Genomic DNA, 21,012 nt, shown 5'->3' with positions numbered 1-21,012 from the left:
CAAGAAAAGCTGCGAGTTCATGGGAGGGTTACACCTGCAGGTTGCTGACAGAGGCCTCAATGACTGGAGACATCCAGGACACATACCTGAAAGGTCACAGCTTTCGATGCGCTTCAAGTCCGCATCTACCCAGAAGAGTTTTCCCAGGGCATTGTCCACCACGAGGGCCACGGGACGGATGAGGCCGGTGGTGAAGAGGACCTCCCGCTCTGTGCCATCCAGAGAGGCACGCTCAATCTTGGCCGCATGGTCCTGCATGTTGGTGAAGTACATGTACCTGTGGAAACAGTGTACAGAAGTCACGGGTAAAGAGCAGGTGCTGGGACCTCTCGCTGCCCCCTCATCCATAGCACCAGCCCAGCCTGGCCCTACTGCCATCCAACCAGCCGCCCTAGCTTCTCACAGTTGGTCCTAGAGGCTGATGAACCACACCTCATGGGGGAATAGTGTCCCTCAAATTCATGCCACCAAAGTGTGAGCTTCTCTGAAAACTGGGTCTTTGAAAATATGAGGATTGAAATGAAATCCTTGGGTGTGAGGGTGGACCCCAAACCCAGTGAGAGGCTGCTGAAGAGAAATATGATGGCCAGAGCGCATAGAAAGGCAGTGTGGTCAGAGGGGAAGTCTGGAATGATGGGACAAGTCAAGAACGTCCGCAGCCACCAGAGCTGAGACTGTCCCGCTTTGCATCAGAGGAAGGGGGCCCTGCCAATACCTGGACTGTGGACCTCTGGGCTCTGAGAAGTAAGTGGATAAACACAGTAGCCAGAGAACACTTGTCTACACCCCTGCCCAACTGCCAAGGAGCATCCCCATGCCCATCTCCTCAGAAGGGGCTTCCTCAGCTCCAGGATAGCTGTCCTCCAGCAACTAGGGCTCCACTTGGAGGCTGAAATACTGACACCACCATCTTCCTCATGGTCACAGAAATGGACACCAAGACTCTAAGGGGCTGCATCACTTGTGCACAGCCATGGGACAGTTAAGGGCAGGAGTCAGGATCTGAACTCTGGCATCCTTGCCCTCGTCAGGAGCCCTATACATAACACCTGCTTTACATGTCAGCCCTGCAGGACTTAGAGGACATCTGACTCCTGCCCGAGGCTCTGCAAGCTCAGCTTTGTCCTTATGCTTCACAGACACCTGTCCCAGGGCCCTCTCCCACACCAGGCTACCGAGAGATTCAGGAATGACGTATTTTGAGTTGGATCTTGGGCAGAATGTATACAGCCCCAAAGATCAAGGTGAACAAATTACAGACACAAGGTTCATGTAGCAGGGCTCTCAACCCCAGAGTTCTCCACCCCCATCCAGACTTCACCTTCTGCTTATGCAGCTAGGGATCCTGGGTACAATGTTGAAAACACTGCCTAGCCCCCAAGAGACCAACACCACAGGTCCAGAGGGACCAGCGAGTGACTACATGCCTGAGCAGGATGCAGCCCTCACCCCCATGCCTGCCCACCCTGGGGCACCTACCCTCGCTCAGCATTGACAGCAATGGCCCTTGGCTTGTCACGGTCCCCTCGAAGCACCACTCCCATGGCGTCCCCATCCAGTCGGTGGACATTGATGGTGTTGGTGGCCTCACAGGTCCAGAACAGTGTCCGGCTGTAGATGTCGATGCTGAGATCATGCGGCTGTCTGTCTGGGCTCAAACTCTGACTGGGAGAGGTCAGCATGGAGAGCTGCGAGAGGGAGCAGACCAAGCTTGCACCACACTGTCGTGCACAGGAACCCAGGGGACAGAAGCCCCAAGTTCAGCCTCCAAGTCAAGGTTCCAACAAATTGGAGGCATTTCCTCCAGACTTGGCTCTTTACAACAAATATTTATTTGATTTTGTGCATGTATGTGTATGCATGCACATTTCATAGCATACATGTAGAGCTCAGAGGACAACTTGCAAGAGTTGGTTCTTTCCTTCTACCATGTGGGTCCTAGGATTCGAACTCAGGCCATCTGTCAGGCATGGTTTCAAGCACCTTTATCCATTGAGACATCCTGGTGGCCCTCAACTTAGATCTCAATGGTATGTCCACTTAAGAATGCACAGAACGGGCGGGCAATGGTGGCACATGCCTTTAATACCAGCGCTCAGGAGGCAGAGGCAAGCGAATCTCTTAGTTGAAGGAATTCAAGGCCGGCCTGATCCACAGAGTGAGTTTCAGGACAGTCAGGGCCAGTAAAAAAAGGAAGGAAGGAGGGAGGGAGGGAGGGAGGGAGGGAGGGAGGGAGGGAGGGAGGGAGGGAGGGAGGAAGGAAGGAAGGAAGGAAGGAAGGAAGGAAGGAAGGAAGGAAGGAAGGAAGGAAGAAAATGCATAGAACAACCAGGATGGAGCTCCTGAAGGACTTGGGACTCCAGGCCCCAAAAGAGAATCCACCAGAGGATTCTGGCAAGCTGTCAACTAAACACAGGACCTGAAGCCCAACCTCTCTCTCTTCGTTCCCACTGCTTAGGACTCAAGCTATTGGCTTTGGATGCTCAGACTTTTGTTCTTTTAATTCAGTAGCCAGAATAGTAGGAATGGAGACCAGAGGGTTCTTCTCACTGAACTCTATGGAGGAGAGACCCAGGTTGTGAGGAGACCAGAGGTCTCTTCTCACTGAACCCTATGGAGGAGAGACCCAGGTTGTGGAGTCAGGCAAGGGGCATAGTGCAGGTGCTGGGGTAGGTGGGGTGGGGAGGGTGAAGCAGGGCAAGGGTATGCAGTAAGTGATGGGTGGGAAGAGGTGCAGGTAGAGGGGTACCTGGACAGTCAAGGAAACAGGGTAAAGAGAAACAGAGGGAGGGTGTGGGCCTATATGAAGATATCTGAGGAAGGCAAGTGGAGTGGGGGAGGTGGTTCTGAGAATCTCAGGGACTTTCAGGAGATCTGGACCATGGAGCTTTCTTGCGGGTGTGTGTGTGGCGGGTGGGGGGGTGGGGGGGTGGGGGGGGAGGCTAAGGTCATCAGCACTCAAGATGACTGTTGGAGAGACGACAATCCTGAGCCACTAGCCCAGCCCTCGGTAAAGTGCCAACCACTCATTTTCACCACAAACACAGATGGGGGTGGGGTTGTAATCGTGACTTAATAACCTGACAGGCCAGTGAGAATTTTTATCAGATAGGTCTCATGATAGTTGATCTCAATTTTCAGCCCCATGACGTCTAGAATTTACCTGTGAGACCACCTGGCCTCGGAGCAAACTAGTGGGAGGTTACCTTGATTGGGTTAGTCTAGCGGGAAGCACACCATGGGCGGCACATTCCCTGCAGAGGAGCCTGGGCTGTATGAAGACAGTGAGGTCCACTGGTGAACCTGATGAACTAAGTTTGCTCTCTGGAACCCACAATACAGAAGGCAAGACCAGACTCTCCCAGATTGTCCTGTGACTCCACCCCCATGCATGCTGGGGCACATATTCCCTCTGCCTCAGTGAAAAGATAACTATTTAAAAAATGCTTTTAAAGGAAAGAAAAGAAAGCACAGCATCCATTCCCCTCTGCTGCTGCTGCTGCTTTGCTGTTTGGAGACAGTATCTCACAAGGCAGTCCTGGCTGGTCTAGATCAACTCAGAGAGGTCCAGCTGCTTCTGCCTCCCAAGCACTGGGACCCGGCACTCTGCTTAGTCACTATGGATACAATGTGACCAACCCCCATCACCCTGGCTTCTGAGCTCTATCAGACTGTACTGTGAACTATAAGCCGACCCTCTCTTCTATAAGTTATTCTTATCAGTGTGTAGTCACAGCAATCGAAAAGTGACTAAAACAGACATCATTTCGAAGGGACCCTAGTCTCCAGTCACAGCCCGGCTCACAAAACAAGCAAAAAACCAAAACTACACTTCTGGAGTTCCCAGAGAAGCTCTGTAAACCAGTCCGTGGAGTAAGCTCTTCTCTTAGCTGTCACAAAGCATCAAGTTGTCATACATTGGTAAAGGGGCTGAAGGCTTCTATAGCTTTTGTAAAAGGCATCTTGGGAAAGGCGCCCAGGATGTGTATCCTTCCTGGACTGGTCACGCACGCCAGAAGACTGTTAGATTTGAAAACTAGGCTGACTGGATGTAGTGGTGTACAACTTTATTCCAGCAGTTGAGAGGCAGAGGCAGGAGGATATCTGTGACTCCCAGGCCAGAATGGTGTACAAAACAAGTTCCAGGACATCCAGAGTTACAGAGAGACACCCTGTCTCCAAGAAATGAGGGGAGCACTAGGCTGGCAAAATGGCTCAGTGGGTAAAGACAATTGCTGCTAAGCCTGACCCTGGAGTTTGATACCCAGGATTCATGTGGTGAAGGAGAGAGCTGACTTCTGTAAGTTCCTCTGACCGCCACATTTAAACCATGTGACTTGCTCACACATATACAAATAAATAAATAAACAAACAAGCATAATAAATTGGTAATGAAAATTCAGGCTCAGCATTTGATAACACACAATTTCATTTATGGGAAACACAAAAAGAATGGAGAAGCCAGGTGTAGCAGCACACAAATGTAGCCCCAGTACCCAGGAGGAAATGGGAAGATGAGGAGCCAGCCTTGGCTACATACTGAGTCTGAGGCCAGCCTGGGATACAGAAAAACCTGTCTTAAAAATACAAACCAAGGGTAGAGGAGGTGGCTCAAAGGTTAAAGAGCTGGCAGCACATGCATGAGGACCGGAGTCGAGAGTCTCAGAAATTCATGTAAGTGCAAGGTGGGCATAACAGGCCCAGAGCACAGAAATGGGGGATCCCCAAAGCAAGCAGAGCATCACGCCTATGGGTTTGATTGAGAAACCCTGCCTCAGTGAATAGGACAGATGACTGATGGAGGATTCCCAGCATCGACACCAGGATCCTCCCACGCACACTCCTGTGCACAGAGACGTGCACCCTGCACATGCAAATAGACAACACACACACAGGCGGGAGGAGTGAATGTAGACACCTGTCCAGGCATGTGGCTCCAAGAAGACTGGATGACACACGCACCTCCACTCATATGCTACAAGCCACATCCAGCCACACCCACAGCCAGAACTGCCTGCCCTGCTTCCAAGATGCTCCCATCTCATAGAGCCCACATACTGCAATCCTGATGTTCTATACCCGCAGATAAAGGAGTGACCGGTCAGGAAAGGGGCTCCAACATTTCCCACAATCCATCCTGCTTTCTATGTATCAATGAAAGAGTTTCAGGGAGGGAGGAGTAAAATTATTATTCATTTTTATGTGTATAGGTATTTTTGCTTGCATACATAACAGTGTACCATGTGCATGCATGATACCCAAGGAGGTCAGAAGAGGGCACTGGATCCCCTAGGACTGGAGTTATATACAGTTGTGAGCCATGTGGGTACTGGGAATCAAACTCCGTCTTCTGGAAGAGCAGCGAGTGCTCTTAACCACTGAGCCCTCTCTCCAGCCCCACTAAAAAGTTTTTGAGTACAAGGCCCACCCCTCTTTGTCCCACAAGCCCAGCTGTTTCTTTCTTTTTTTTTAAAGATTTTTTATTTATTATGTATATAGGTTTCTTCCTTCATGTATCCTGCAGTACAGAAGAGGACACCAGATCTTATTACAGATGGTTGTGAGCCACCATGTGGTTGCTGGGAATTGAACTCAGGACCTCTGGAAGAACAGCCAGTGCTCTATTCCTCTGAGCCATCTCTCCAGCCACCAAGCCCAACTGTTTCTGTTGGCTAATTTGGCACTGGTACAATGTTTATTACATTACAGAATTAACTGCACAAGAGAGAGGCTGGGAAAAGCACTTGGCGTGCAGGCACGAGGGGCAGCACCCACATAAGAGAGCTGGGCATGGTGGAGACAGGGAGATCTCTGCGGCTTGCCAGCAGTAGCCTAGCCTAATAAGTGAGTCCCAGGTCCCGGTGAGACACCTTGTGGACGGCTGCTGTGGAATGACATCTGACATCGCTGTCTCATTCCCACATGTGCACACACAAACACACAGACCAGGACCGACTGCATGAACCATTTAAATAAAGGAAGCATGTAGCGTGAGCCCTGCCTGAGCAACAGAAAATCACCTTGGACAGAAGATCCTTAGAGCCTGGCCCACCACTACCCAATCCCCAACCCTTATCAACTGGGAAATCCAGTTTCTCTTAACCACAGTCCAGGGATCACACCCACAATTACATAACCAAAGTCCAAATTCTTGTTTGCCACAAGCCCTGCCCAGAAAGGGGGAGCAGCCTGTAAGTCACACCCTGCCCTCAGGGGCACCTGCCTGGGTACCGTCGTCCTTGGCCCTCTTGATGTTCTGGCGCCCATCCACCCAGTAGATGAACTTGTCCAGTGGGTCGTAGCTGATGGCTTTGACATTCCTCAGCCCATGCAGGGGCAAGACAAGGTCCGGACTGAGCTGGTCATCGGGGATCATCCGGCTGATGGCAAATTTCTGGCTGAACAGCAAGAAGGTGGAGGGCGCTGGAGTGGGACAAACAGACCAAGCGCCGAGCATCAGCAAGCTGAGGGCGCTGGAGCGGGACAGACAGACTGAGCAGAGAGCATCAGCAAGTGCAAGCAAGGGGCTGGACAAACAGACCAAGCGGTGAGCATCAGCAAGCAAAGGGTGCTGGACAGACTGACAGACAGACAGAGCAGAGAACATCAGTGAATGGAAGCTGAGAGGCTGGGGCCAGGGGTACAGCAGCCAGTGTGTTTACAGACCAGCACCTGTTCCCACTGGACCCCTTAGAGAAGAGTGGACACAGAGCAGTGGGCTGGCCCGAATGATGGTCATCTTTCTCTGTCGTGGCTATTTCTGTTATCATCCAAAGTCTGTATGGTTGTTCTCAATAGGCTGATGCTTTTGGGGCAGAGGTCTCATGTAGCACAGAGTAGCCCTGAACTCTGGCAATCATGGTCGTGCACTCCTCATCCTCTTGCCTCTACCTTTCAAGAACTGGGACTACAGGTGTGTGCCACCACACCTAGTTTTATGCCATGCTAAGATTGAACCTAGGGATCTGTGTGTTGTAGAACACTGGAGCTACATCCCCAGCTCCAGAGATTAATTTAAGATTTGTTTTTATTATTAAAATTACATGCATGTGAGTGTGTGTGTGTCTGACTGTGGGTATATGAATGTAAATACAGGTGCCTATAGTGACCAGAAGGGAAAAAAACTGCTTTTGGAGAGATCAGAAAGTAGGCTGGATTCTCCTACCCAGCAAGGGCACACATCTTGAGGCCCAAGACCAGCTGCCCAGATTCAGAAACTATAGCACCAGATATATGGAAGGTGCCAAGCAGTCTCCAGGAACAGGGGCTAAAGGAGGTGGCTTGAAATCCGAGCTACTGTCCCAAGACCCAAGGAAGCAAGAGTTCTTGCTTCTGCATCTCTACCTGCCCTATAAGAGCACAGCCCCAGCAGGGCATGGGCACACACAGCACTCAGGCAGGCAGAGGCAGGTGAATCTCTATGAGTTTGAGGGCAGTCTTGTCTACATAGCGAATTCCAGGCCAGTTACATAGTGAGACTTCATCTTTAAAAAATAATGGAGAAATGCTCTTCCGGAGGACCTGGGTTATACTCCCAGCACCTACATGGCAGCTCACAACTGTCTGTAACTCCAGTTCCAGAGCATCCAAGGCCTCTTTTGGCCTCTCTGGGCACCAAGCACACATGTGGTACACAGACATACATGTAGGTGAAACACCCACATACATGAGACAATAAACAAAATAAAAAAATCACAATTCTGGGGAGACCAAGCTCTGGCCCTGGACCACGACAGACAAGCTCAGTGTCAGGCACATTTTCTGTCCTTTCAAACTTCAGGGTCCACAAGGGTTCAACAGGGAAGGGAAAACAGTTACTACGGGGGCCACACGAGACCCAGGTGACAGAGACCTAAGAACTCTCCCGTTCTTTGTAGAGGCCAACACGGCATCACAGGAAGCCCGCGGATGGGACACACCCGCGCCCACAGAGGGCTACGGGGAAGTTCCTCTCTGGCCTCCTGACTCTCGCCTCCCACCACAGCTGCGAGAGCACAGGCACACCTACTGGGACAGTAAACGCGGACTGTACAGGCTCCTGGGAAGAGGTCAAGAGGTCAAGAATGCAGACTCAGGAGGCATTCTGGTGGCTATAACTGTATCAGCTGTGCACGCCTGACCAGGTTGTTACAGATCTCTGTGCCCCAGGTTCTAGGACTGGGATACTCAACTCCATAAGCTTGAGGCTCAAATGTGTGTCGTCAGGAGAAACACTCAGGACAGCACCAGCAATACACTGAGGTCCCCTCCCCCCATCTTCTAAACAATTCTACATTCAAAGATCTTCCCCACAGAAACAGGCAGCTGAGGGGTTTGCCTTCATCCCATCTGGCAGTACCCAACCGGGTAGTACCATGAAGACTGTGCAGTGGACATCCTGCCCAACCATCTGTGTACACATGATACCCCGACTCAAGGAGCCCTCTCCTGCCACAGCCCATTATGCCAGTTGTTCTACGGGACTGAGGCCTGGGGCGTGCAGTGGGGATCACGGCACTTACGGCTGCAGTTGCGGCTGCTGGGGTCCAGCGTGTAGTGCGAAGCACAGCCACAGCGGTGGCCTCCAGGGATGGCAAGGCACAGCTGCCCACACTGGCCATTGCTGTGCACGCAGTCATTGAGGCCATCCTGTCGTGAGGAGTGGAACACCAGGATGTCCATGATGAAGTCCAGGTGGCCCTGGATGAGGGTGCGGTTCTGCCCACTGGTCTTGTCGGCCCGCTCGATACTATGCAGGTTCCAGTCAGTCCAGTAGATGTAATCGCTGTACTGTGTCAGGCCAAAGGGGTAGGGCAGATCATCGGCTATCACCATGCGCTCCTGACCTGCGTGGGGACACAATACATAGGTCAGCAAGAGAGCTGTCAGGCCAATGAGCTCAGGGAGCTTCTAGGAAGAGTCGAGCCAACCTTGATTTCCAGGAATCTCAGCCACACAGCGAAGCCTGAGCAGCTTCATGAATTGGGCTGGTTATCCACCTAAGCAGCAAGCCCTGCCAGCGTCTTCAGGGAGAAACCCATACATCAGCCAAAGGACACTCACGGAATTCTTTCAGCAGAGAGTAACTTGGTTTCTTTGTTTATTCTGACGGTTTCAGTTCTGTTACCTAGGCAGCCAGAATTCATTATGTAGCCTGGGCTGGCCTCACACTGACAATGATCCTCTTGCCTCAGCCTGCCAACTGCTAGGATTCCAGGAATGAATCAGCATGCCTGCCTCCATTTTATTTAAACGAGCACACAGGTCATTTATACCTGGTCCTCACAGTCACACGGCTACCATGCTCCTCTGGAGACTCAGAGAAACGGGAAAGGGCAGATGTCTGAGATCCTGCAGAGAAAGCCCGGCCCTCCCAAGAGCAGAACAACACAGAGAAGACTCAGCAGATCTCTCTTCCTGTACTACTGTTAACAAGGGGCTCGGCGCACTGGTGCACACAACACAAAACAGGCATGAGGCCATGTGTCAGGGAGAGACAGAGAACAGGCCTGGCAGAGCAGAGAGGGATAGCACAAGGGTCTAGGAAGGAAGGAGCCTACAGGTAGATTCCCAGAGCCCCCAGACCAGGCATAGGTCCAGCCCCGCACAACTACATTTTACAGCCTGTAGGCTGCAAGTACATGTCTCCTCATGTGTTCTAGTCATGGCACAAATTGTACCAACAAAAATAAGTTTGCAACATGAGAACATGTTTGTCACATCACAAGAAGAAATTGTATGTAGTATAGCTTAGAGCAACATTAGCTTCAAAAACAATTCTTGCCAGTCTGGCAGTGGTGACATACACTTTTAATCCCAGCACTTATGAGGCAGAGGCAGATGGATCTCTGTGAGTTCGAGGCCAGTCTGGCCTACAGAGCTAATTCTAGGGCTGCCAGGGGCACACAACAGAGAAACCTTGTCTCAAAACAAAACAAAAAATTGACGACGAGAACAACAACAAAAACCAGTTCTCTGTCCATCCATCCATCTGGTCTTGTGTAGCCCAGGTTAGACTCAAATTCACTATGCAGCCAAGGATGACCCTAACCTTCTGATCCTCCTATCTGTACCTCGCGAGCTGGGATTACAGGCTACACTACCATACCTAGTTTATATGGTACAGGGGATGGGGATTGAACCTAGGGGTTTCATACATGCTTGGTAAGCACCTACTAACTGAGCTACATCCCAGCCAAAAATTATTTCTAAAAAGCAAAAACATACAAAATATTTAGGTTCTCAAAATGAATATCATGCATTTAAAACCTAAGTTTTAATAAATACAAAGATTAGGAAAGGGTATGGCCATGAAGGAGGAGCTTACACTACTGGGTGGTATTGGCTGAATCTGGCCCTGCAGAGCTCCAAAGTGCCTTTGCTGGGTGATCTCAGGCAAGTCCTATGACATTATCCAGGCTCAGTTTCGCCACCAATGAAAAGGGCTACCACGCGGTAGAGGGTGAAATACCAGTCCTAGTTCAGGTGTTGGCTGAGACTTGGAGCCTAGAAAGCCTTTCCCAACACTACGGCAAGGGCACCAGGGCCAGACGGAGATAGATACACCCCAGGAAAGGGGAGAAGGCTTGTGGCTGTGTCCAAGCCTTTGTGATACCAAGTGGCTCACAGACTAGCTCAGACTCACGTGTGTAAGGAAAGGGAAGCCAGAGCCCTGCCACTCAGCCCTCACCCAGCATGTTGGAAGACTCAATCATGTTCGTGTCCAGGTCAGTCCAGTACAGCCGCTGGTCAGCGTAGTCAATGGTGAGGTCATTGGCCCGGCCCACTTTGTCTACCAGTGTCATGCAATTGGTCCCATCCATGAAGGCTCGTACGATCCTTGGCTTGCCGCCCCACTCGGTCCAGTAGATGTAGCTGGAAGGTACCACGAGAGAGGAGATTGGCAGGGCTCAGGTGAGTCATGGTTTGGGACAGAGAGTAGCCACCAACTCCTAGACTCAACCCTCCTGCCCTGGCAGAATTCAGTCAGTGACATCTCCCCAGGAAATAAGAATGAGACAGATCTAGCTGAGCTTGTACCACAGCTCTGGCTCTCTCTAGGGGCCAGGAGGAACCTGTATGCAGCCAAGCAGGACAAGCAGAGGAAGCCATCAGACAAGACTGTCCAAGCAGGCAACATATCTTAACTAAGCCGGCTGCGGGTGTCAATCAAAAGATGTGGCCATATTCAGAAAAATGGCCCTTTCTTTCACACAGTGAAAAAACTGACCAGGGCTGACGCAGCACAGAAGAGGTTCCCTCCTCCTCTTGCCCTGCACATCCGAGAAGAAGGCTCACAATCTCATTCTAAGGTTTGGAAGATTTTCTTGGCCTTTGCTGGACCTTTTTCTTCATCCTGCCATTATAGCTAACAGCATATGTTCCAGGAGGGGGCAGGATTCAGTTGCTCCTCATGACCACATGGATGCGGTGACCACATGGATGAGTATGTGCCTGGCATTAAAAAGGGACACCTGGGACCAGGCTGAGACTGCACTTGGCCACCAGGCCTCAGCTTCCAGGGTGGAACTAGCTCTTGGGAGGGGGGGATTCTAGGCCAAGGCCTAGGGGCTTGTAAGCCACCATTTCTGAACACCCCTAAATCCAAGTGCCTCAAGGCCAGCTCTGAGCGGCAGTCTGGTCACCATTCCAGAAGGGAGGCCCGAGACGGCATCAGTCGGCTCAACCTGATCTAACTGGCCACGGGGCATTAGCTTCTCTGAGCCGTGTGTGTGTGTGTGAGTGTGTGTGTTTGCTAACACTGAGTGTCTTCCTCAATCATTTTCTATCATATTTTGAGACAAGGTCTCTCACTGAGCCTGGAGCTTGCCCATTTGGCTAGCCGCACTGGCTAGCCAGCAAACCTGAGACTCTGCCTGTCCCTAGCTTGCCAGTGTTTGTGATAGAAGCCAGGCTGCACCTGGTTTTTTACATTAGTTCTGGGGATCCAACTCAGAACCCCATGCAAACACTTTACCAATGGAGTTGCCTCCTAGTTCCCTCTGAGTCAGTTTCTGTGTGTAAAGTCCCAAGTGACACTCAAGACAGGCCATGAAAGCAGTCGGAGTTCAGTGACTGACAGCAAATTCAACACTGGCCTGTTTCCCCTCTAAGAATAAGAAAGACAATCTTGCAGGGTCCCTGCCAGTGCTGGCATCTTCAAGGCTAATGTCAGACAGTATAACTGTCAGCACAGAGTGATAGGTGGAGCCAGTGACTTCGATGCAGAGGGAGGGCCCTGGATCATGTGACAAACAAAAGCAATGCTTACCCTTTAGTAGGATCCAGAGCCAGAGACCTGGGGTTGTCAAGGTCTTTCCATACAAGCACCTGCCGGAACTGCCCATCCAGCCGGGCCACCTCAATCCTGTTGGTCCCTGTGTCAGCCCAATAGAGGTTCTTGCCCATCCAGTCCACAGCCATTCCTTCAGGGTAGTCGAGGCCAAACTCGATCACATGCTCCACCGAGCTCCCATTCATGAAGGCTCGGCTGATAGTCTGGGAGGGTGAGGATGGAAAGGGCCATGTTAGGATCCGGCATCTTTTGCAGACTTCAACCAGGAGACAGCAGAGTCTCCAGACAGATGACTGAAATGCAGGAAGACAACCTTTGCAGAAAAAGCAACTTGGATGTTTGTGCATGTCCATGTGTGTGATTTTACACGTATCCTGAGTCTTGAAAACACTCCACCCAGTAATTATACTTGAATCTAGGAATGGACAAAAATATAAAAGACTGGAACTGAAGAGATGGTTCAGTGGTTATAAGCACTTGCTGCTCAACCATGAGAGCCAGAGTTCGGGTGCTGGTTCCTACGACAGCTCCACAAAGATGTGCGACTACTTCAGAGGGATCCGGCCCCTCTTCTGGCCTCTGTGGGCACACATATGCTCATCCAGTCACAGAGATAAACACAGACATAGTAAAATAAAATCTTATATATACGTATGTGCATGGCAAAGAACTTTTCAAAGAAGAAACTCCCTTGGGAACTATAAACAACTAGGAAAGGGGCAGGGCTGGAGAGTTAGCTTGGTGGTTAAGAGCACTTGTTGCTCTTACAAAGGAACAAACAGTTCCCAACACCCACATTATAGCCTTCAACCATCTGTAAGAGAGGAGGAGGAGGAGGAGGAGGAGGAGGAGGAGGAGGAGGAGGAGGAGGAGGAGGAGGAGGAGGAGGAGGAGAATTAGGACTGGAGAGATAGCTCAGTGGTCACAAGTTCCTGCTGCTCTTGAAGAGGACCCAAATTTGGTTTCCAGCACCCAAATCAGGCATCTCATAACTGCCTGTAACTCCAGCTCCAGGAATCTGGTACCCTTTCCTGGTCTCCATGGTTACTAGAGTCCATAACATGGGTACACAAATAAAAAATAAACATCAAAAACAATAAGTAAATAACCACAAGCAAATAAATAGTAATGTAAGATATAACCGATCTTGTTTCTCTGCACCTCCCTTCCCCAATCCTCTTTTGTTCGAACAGTCTAGTCAGGCTGATCTCAAACTCACAGCAATTCTCTTTCCTCGGACACCAAGTACTAGAATTACAGGCCTGTACCTGTACAGGCCTCTATTACTCAGCAAAGGTGATCAAAGAGTGTTAGGCATATATTAGAGCAGGGATCAATTTTCACTAGAAAAGGACAGGTAGCATTTTAGGTTTCTCATATCTCACAGATATAGCACCATTCCTCAGCCTGGTGACCCTAAACACACAGAGATCACCATATCCCAAGAGAACCATTCACAAAGTCAGCATGTTCCATAGACCCCATTTAGGAGACAAGTCTCTGTCCCTGCTCACCATCCAGGACAACGGCACCTGCACAGTGCCTGGAAACAGTTGCAAGGCAAACAGGCTGCAGGAGAGTACGGGTACACCGAGTATTTTCCACAGAACTCTGCAGAAGCCCTGGGCAAGGCCCCAGGACCCACCAAGACAGTCATTCACATTTGCTTATTAGGAGCACTTAAATGTCAGCACTCAGAAGCAGGTGCATCGCTATGAACTGAAGTCCAGCTGGTCTATACAGCAAGTTCTAGGCTACCTAGAGCTCCCCAACAAGATTGTCCCAAAACACAAAAACAAAGAAACAAACAAAAGTAAGTGCATGAATATTTTACCAGCCTGCGCTGAGTTATATTCAATACTGTAATTATTTTTTCTTTGTGTGTGTGCTTGTGTGTGTTTCCATATGTACACATTCCCCATGTGCATGGGGAGGCCTAAGGCTGACACTGGGAGTTGTCTGCTATCATTCTTCTACCTTACTCACTGAAACAAGGTCTCTCAACTGAACCCAGTGCTTGTCCATACAACTAGTCTAGCTAGACAGCTTGCAACAAGGATCCCCTGCCTCTGCCTTCAGAGGCTGGGAGTTCTGGCAAACTGCCATGCCCACCAGTAAATTGAAACTCTGGTTCTTACATTTGATGTTTGCATTACAAGCTCTTTGGCCACTAAAATATTTTCTTAGTCTCAATACTCTAATTGTCTTAAGATTGAAAAATGGTCTTAGATTTATTTTTATTATGTTTGGGTGTTTTGTCTGAATTTATGTCTGTGTGCTATATGCATGCAGTACCAGCTGAGGCCAGAGGAGGGCACTGGATCCCATAGAACTGGAGTTACAGATTATTGTGGACCACTATGAAGGTGCTGGGAATTGAACCTGGATCCTCTGGAAGAGCAGCCAGTGCTCTTACCTGCTGAGCCATCCTTTCAGCACCTAATTCCTTAAAACAGTCTCTGAGTACCTGTGTGTGCTTGGGTACATTTAAGTGCACCATGTGTGTACCCACAAAGGCCAGAAGAGGGTATCAGACGCCCTGGAGCTGGAGCTACAGGATCTAGTGAGCCACTTGGTGTGAGTGCTGGGAACTGCGCTTAAAGCCTCGGGAAGAGAAGGAGGCATTTGACCGCTGGCCCATCTCTCTCACCCTAATATGTTAATTCTTAAAAAAATCAGTCATGGAGCAGCTATTTCACGGGCAAGGTCCCACAGAAAGCACAGGCATTAGTGACCTCACGCTAGGTACCTTGAGGCTGACGTCTGTCCAGTAGATGTGGTTGTTGGACACATCGAAGTCCAGTGCAGAGGCCTCTTTGACACCTGTGAGAGGGATGGCCACATCGTTGTTGTTCGTCTCCAGAGATATCCTGTGGATGGTGGCTCTGCTGGTGAAGACCAGGAAGGCCTCAGGGACAATGCATGTCTTCATGTCACTCAACAGCTCCAGGCCGATGGGGCAGCCGCACTTGGTGGCCCGAGGGGTGTAGAAACACAGATGGCTGCATCCTCCATTGCCATCTGCACAGGGGTTGGTTCCTGTGAGGCAAATACACAGCTCTAGACTGGTCCAACGAGAGGGGTGCCCAGTTCACAGATGTGTGTGACTGTATTCCTGCCACCCACCCAAAGGGGACATGGAAGGAGAAGTGGGAGAAAGCCTGGATGGTGGCAGCCAAAGCCCTCAGCCAAAGCCCTCCCTAGTGTGGCTAGCTGGAGTGACAAGGCAACAGGGCCCTCCTACCACCAGGCTTTGGTCCCAGGGTGTCACGAGTATGATAGGGGCAACGGAGTACAGCAACCGAGGGTGGCCCAGCCTAACTACAAGCCCACTGAGGAGTGAGGGTGCACACCAATGACTGTACAGCTGCAGCTCCTCATCTCTGACCCTGATTATGTTCCCTGACTCACGGATGCCCCTGGCAACCTATAAAACTCAGGTTTGCCATGGATAGCCACGGCATACATTTTTACCAAAGCAGACAAAAAGAGTCATGCTCACTTATTTTGGGTCAGCCTGTTACTTCACTATGTTTCTGAATTGTTGCTGGAAGGAACTTAGTGTTAGGAATTTAAGCTAAAAAAGAATCTTCTTCCCCTTATCAAGATGGGGGTGGGGCAGAGAGAGAGAGGCAGGCCCAGCTGCTGAGTTTCCTCTGCAGCCCAGGGAGGTCTACTTTAGTCCTATCTTCCTCCCCACAGGCACTGGCGGCCTGTGCGTGACAAGTGCATTTCCACAGCAGGCGTGGATCAGACCCCTGCTCTGTGGAACAGTCCCTGGTCCCCACCTGGACATCACTGTCTGAGTGGCACTTATGGACTTGAATTTGGAGTCCTTAGAAACCCAACCCAACAAGCCAAATAAAGTTCTCCTAAGTGAAGTGAACTCCTTGACCATTGTGCCGTTTGGGTAAAAAGTGTGTTTGAGAGGCAGCCCAGCTCAGCCACAGGGCAAGACACATACAGAGAGCCCCGGCTTTAACCACCTGCTACTCACATGATCTTCTTTCTCTGTCTCCAGTGTTCATGGGGCGGGAACTAGGACTAACATAGAGTTGGTCGTAGGCACGGAAGTTCTTACCAGGGCTGACATATATCGGCCAACCATCTAATCCTTGACCACTACCTGGTACTGTATCCTTGAGCAACATGCCAACCTATCTGCTCTACTTAGCCAGATACAGTCACCATGTCCTGTCCTGCCCATCCTTAGAGGAGGATACCCTCCTGGACACCCAGGTCTGAACTGCCACCTTTCCTGATACCAACTGGCCAAGCCGAGCCATGGCTCAGAGCTTTCCAACACTCACCGACAACCTTGGCCACATTCACTGCTTTGAGTCCCATCAGGTCGGGCAACTGATCGATGATGACATCCCGGCTGGCCTTGACCTTGTGTACCCTCTCAATACTGCGTCGCTGCCAGTCGGTCCAGTAGATGAAATCCCCCAGCAATGTGAACCCAAAAATATGTGGGAGCTTGTCCTCTAGCAGGGTCCGCCGCTCTGTCCCATCCATGTTGATCACCTGTTTGTTGACAGATACATGGGGGCAAACAGAAACTGCCACTCAGACCCAAATAATCACAAGGAAACTATATTAGTTACAACACTTTGGCCAATAGCTTAGGCGTATTCCTGGCTAACTCTTGTATCTTAAATTAACCCATTTCTATTAATGTGCATATAATCACAAGGCTGTGGCTTACTTGCGTCTCTCTCCTTCGGCAGCTACATGGTATCTCCCTGACTCTGCCTACTCACTCTATATCTCTATTTAGATTTCCCATCTGGCTTTACTCTGCTAAGTATTGGATGAAACAGCTTTATTCATCAACCAATAAAAGCAACACATATACAGAAGAGCATCCCACATCACATGGGTCTGAACAGGCAGGGAATGTGCCAAGAGCCAATCTGGAGCCTGCCTCAGGCTTGAGCTGCCCTGGAGCCTCCACTGCATGAGCCTCCACTGCATGAACACCTAGCCAGGTGTTACAGGACAAATGTCACTTCCCTCATCCTTGGCCAATGGAGTGGAGGCTGCTCCTACAGCCTCCCTAACCTGGGGGTGGATGTTGTGAACCGGCAAAAAGAATCCTCTCCCTAAGAGCTGATGAGGCATGCCCTGGGGCCTGGAGCACCAAGGAGAGGAACTCAAACCAGGATAAGCACTTTAGGAAGGATTCCTGGGATCCAATAGCAATGACTGCAAAGGTGCAGGTGTGGGCACTCAAAACAACTTCAAAGGGCCAGGCCGCCCCACAACCTGGACAGGTTCTTCCCTCTTGGGCGCCTCTAGTTATAAACCTAACCCCACAGGTCTATGGTACTTTCCTTCAATGTCTGACATGGAAGAGCCAAGTCTTCTTCTGGAAAAGGTTATGCTGATTAAAAACAAACACTAAGACTGGGGGTGTGGCTCAGCTGGTGGAGGGCATACCTGGCATACACGAAGCCCCATGAGTTTGATCCCCATAAACTAGGCTTGGTAAGGCACACTGACAATCTTAGCACTCAAGAGGTAGAAGAAAGATAAGGAGTTCAAGACTATCCTTAGCTGCATGGTCATTTCAAGACCAGCCTGAGACCCAGTCTGTTTGTTACTGTCTTTAAAAGTCACTGAATAAGTGGGACTCTAGTGATGCACAAAGACCAGCAGCAGTAGTGGCAACATCCCAGGCTCAGGGATCTCAGGACAGGATGATGAAACACACCAGGTAATTACAGGCAAGCCTTGGCTGGCCTCTTCTTGCTCATCAGGAGAGCAGGCAGCCAACACTGCAAGGCAGACTGAGCAGGGACACTAAACTACTACAGTTCAGCAGCAAGAGTGCTAAGTGCTGATTCAGCAGGGATGACGGTGCAGTTCCAGCGCCCACACTGGGGACCCTCCCTACTCTACCCATGGAGACCAGTGTCCTTGGATGAGTCCTTGAAATCCTTGGGCCTCAGTTTCCACCTGCAGCAGGAGACCAGACTAATCAATCAGTTGCTAGCCCACCCTGGAAATATAATAACACAAAGGACTAAAGCTGGGTTCCTATCTAAAGCCATTCAGGACAACTTGGAGACCAGTAGAGCTGCTGTGGGAACCAGGCAGGTGCAAAGGCAGCTGTTTGTTTGGGGGGGGTATCTCAGCTGGAGACTGCAGGGAAGGCTGAACTCTCTGGCTCAGTGATGTCAGCTGAGCAGTAGAGGGCAGTCAGCTTCAGCTCACAAGAACAGTGTTTATTCTTTTGTTTTTTTTTAGAGAGTTTTCTGTGTAGCCCTGGCTGTCCTGGAACTTGATCTGTAGACCAGGCTGGCCTCGAACTCAGAGATCCGCCTATCTCTGCCTCCCACATGCTGGGATTAAAAGTGTGAGCCACCACAGCCATTCCCGAGTTCATTCTTATATTCCCATGACAAGACAGAGATGGCAGGGCTCCGGGTGACCTACCTAGGGACTGTGCAATTCCTCAGTACAGTCCAATCAGGGGCTGGGAAGGGACTGATGACGCCAGAAAGAAAACCCTCATCTGAACAAAGAAATCTACCAGAGGTCAGTATTATCTCTCATGTCTTCTCTATTTCTCTCGTCTCTGTTGCATGTGTGTGTGCCATGGTGTCAGTGTGGAAGTCAGGACCATCTTCAGGAGCCAGTTCTCACCTTCCATCAGGTGGGTTCAAAGGCTTTCACAGGCTTGGTAACAGGTACCCTTACCTGCTGAGCCTCCTTGCCAGTCCCTTGCTCTATTCATTCTTCCTTCCTTCTTTACTACCCTTCTTTCTTGAGATTCCATCAAGCCCAGGCTGGCCTCAGGTTCACTACTTCTGATCCTCCTGCCTCCACCTCCCTAATGCTGGAATTACAGGTATACACCACCATGTTTAGTTAATATCATCATGCTTTGGGATGGAACTCAGGGCCTCATGCGTGCTAGACAAGCATCCTACCAACTGAGCTATATCCCTAGCCCAATTTATACAGTTAACTTTGAGCTTGTAACAGTGACTGCAGTAGAGCATACTCTTCCTGGATCCACTGGAGTGGTGAAAGCAGCCCGCACAGACACCAGGAAATAGGGTGGTGGATGCCAGATGGCTTAGCCTTGGCTCCTACTCCCTGGTTTCCCTGAAGCAAAATGAGCTTTCCTGGCCAGGTCAAGCCACACCCAGGGTAAGGATCTGGGCTGGCATAGAGACAGCCTCCCCGTGACAGAGGAACCACACCCCGTGGCATCCCTTGGTAAAGAATACGGGCCCTCCTAGATCTGGAAGAAAATGAAATTGGCAATAAGCAGGTCTTACCTGCTCTAATGCATGGAAATAGAAATTACAGAAATGTCCTACCGTGGTGGGGGGCGGGGGCTGTCTTTCTCTATAGTTCTGGCTAGCCTGGAACTTACTATGTAGACCAGGCTGGTCTCAAACTCACAGAGATCTACTTGTCTCTGTCTAGGATTACACTCATGCATTGCTACACCCAGCATGTGCAAATGTTTTACACCTCTGCATCATAGGCATGCAGTTCCTGTGTTAGCCAGAAGAGGTCGCCACATCCCTGAAACTAGTAGTCACAGATGACTGTGTATAAATCACACTTTAAATGCCATCTGACCGGCAACTCTCCCAGACACACACTCAAGGGAAGGCAGAAGTGGCATTCAGACAAACAGGTGTCCACAGATATCCACAGCAGTCTCTCCTGACAGATGGACAGGAGGGAAGGAAGGAAGGACTGATGAGAGGACCTGCAATTCACACCGCGCACTGGCATGCAGCCTGTTACAAAAGAGGAAGACGTGTTTGTGAAGGGGACAGCACGGAGCCTGAATACATTATGCTCCTAACAAAGCCAGACTTAAAAGGCTATTTTAGACTAGAGGGGTCTAGTCACAGGAAATAAACCCAAGAAACCAATCACAGAGACAGAGGGTGAGGAGTGTCCCAGGAGCTGAGGGACCAGAAGCACGAGGAGGGACTAGGACCTGCACGGGCTTTGCTGTCCAGGTGAAGAAGTATTCTGAAAGGGGAGAGCAGTGATCACCACACAGCACTGAACACACTGAAGGCCACTCTGCTGGGAGCACACAGAGCATCAGCTATGTGGTCCATCTGTGGGTGCCATGTAACCCTGGCATGCTCCCGTTGGCAACTACGGTACCAAAGATGAAGCATTCTCGGCCGCATTGGAGGAAGAGACTGTCTCTGGCTCACTGGCCCAGGAGATAGGTGTTTTCAAACTTTTTTGAGAGAAAAAAAAAAACTTTCTTTTAAAGAAAGAGAGATTATCAATAGGAAAATCTGAGAGAAATGGTTAACAGGCAGCTGGGTTTCCAAAGAGAAGAGCATCTCCCATCCGACGCTGAGCTCATGTCGCCCACTGCACTGAGGACCCCTGCTCCCCTAGAAACAAAGTTTCAGATACAGCCTCTTCTCCAGCTCCTACCATCTCCTGGAGGCCACCCAGCCCAGGCCTCTCCAGGAGCCATAAGGAGAGTACCCTCAATGGTGATAAACAGGTAGTGACCCCTACTCACAAGGAGCCACAAGAAGATCCCAGAAAAAGCAGGAAAGTGTCCGCCCCGAGGAGGCGCACCAAGCAAGGTAAAAGAATTGCTTATGATGCTGACAGGGTTACCCATCCAAAGTACCCCAAGGGGTGCTGCATGACCCACAGGTATTGATGAACAAGACGGCTGCTCTGGGAGGCTGTGCAGCTGTGCAGCCCCCATTTCCAGCTGCTGTGGTGCT

General features: G+C 50.3%; 1 protein-coding gene across 2 annotated transcripts in view; it reads right to left on the bottom strand.

The window, feature by feature from the left end:
* Lrp5 (LDL receptor related protein 5) overlaps nucleotides 1–21,012 on the bottom strand; it is a 106,121-nt gene that overhangs the window by 22,838 nt on the left and 62,271 nt on the right. For both annotated transcript variants that reach the window (XM_057778592.1, XM_057778593.1), the window contains exons 8-15: nucleotides 16,585–16,801; nucleotides 15,024–15,313; nucleotides 12,251–12,477; nucleotides 10,670–10,854; nucleotides 8,502–8,825; nucleotides 6,224–6,423; nucleotides 1,480–1,688; nucleotides 87–277 (exon numbers count right to left, since the gene is read on the bottom strand). In XM_057778592.1, coding sequence (XP_057634575.1) covers nucleotides 87–277; nucleotides 1,480–1,688; nucleotides 6,224–6,423; nucleotides 8,502–8,825; nucleotides 10,670–10,854; nucleotides 12,251–12,477; nucleotides 15,024–15,313; nucleotides 16,585–16,801 — 1,843 coding nt within the window. The remainder of the gene's footprint in view (nucleotides 1–86; nucleotides 278–1,479; nucleotides 1,689–6,223; nucleotides 6,424–8,501; nucleotides 8,826–10,669; nucleotides 10,855–12,250; nucleotides 12,478–15,023; nucleotides 15,314–16,584; nucleotides 16,802–21,012) is intronic.

This window comes from Chionomys nivalis, chromosome 8, assembly GCF_950005125.1.
Source record: "Chionomys nivalis chromosome 8, mChiNiv1.1, whole genome shotgun sequence".
Lineage (NCBI taxonomy): Eukaryota > Metazoa > Chordata > Mammalia > Rodentia > Cricetidae > Chionomys > Chionomys nivalis.
Note: the sequence above shows the minus strand (reverse complement) of the source record. Positions and strands in the feature narration are given on the sequence as shown.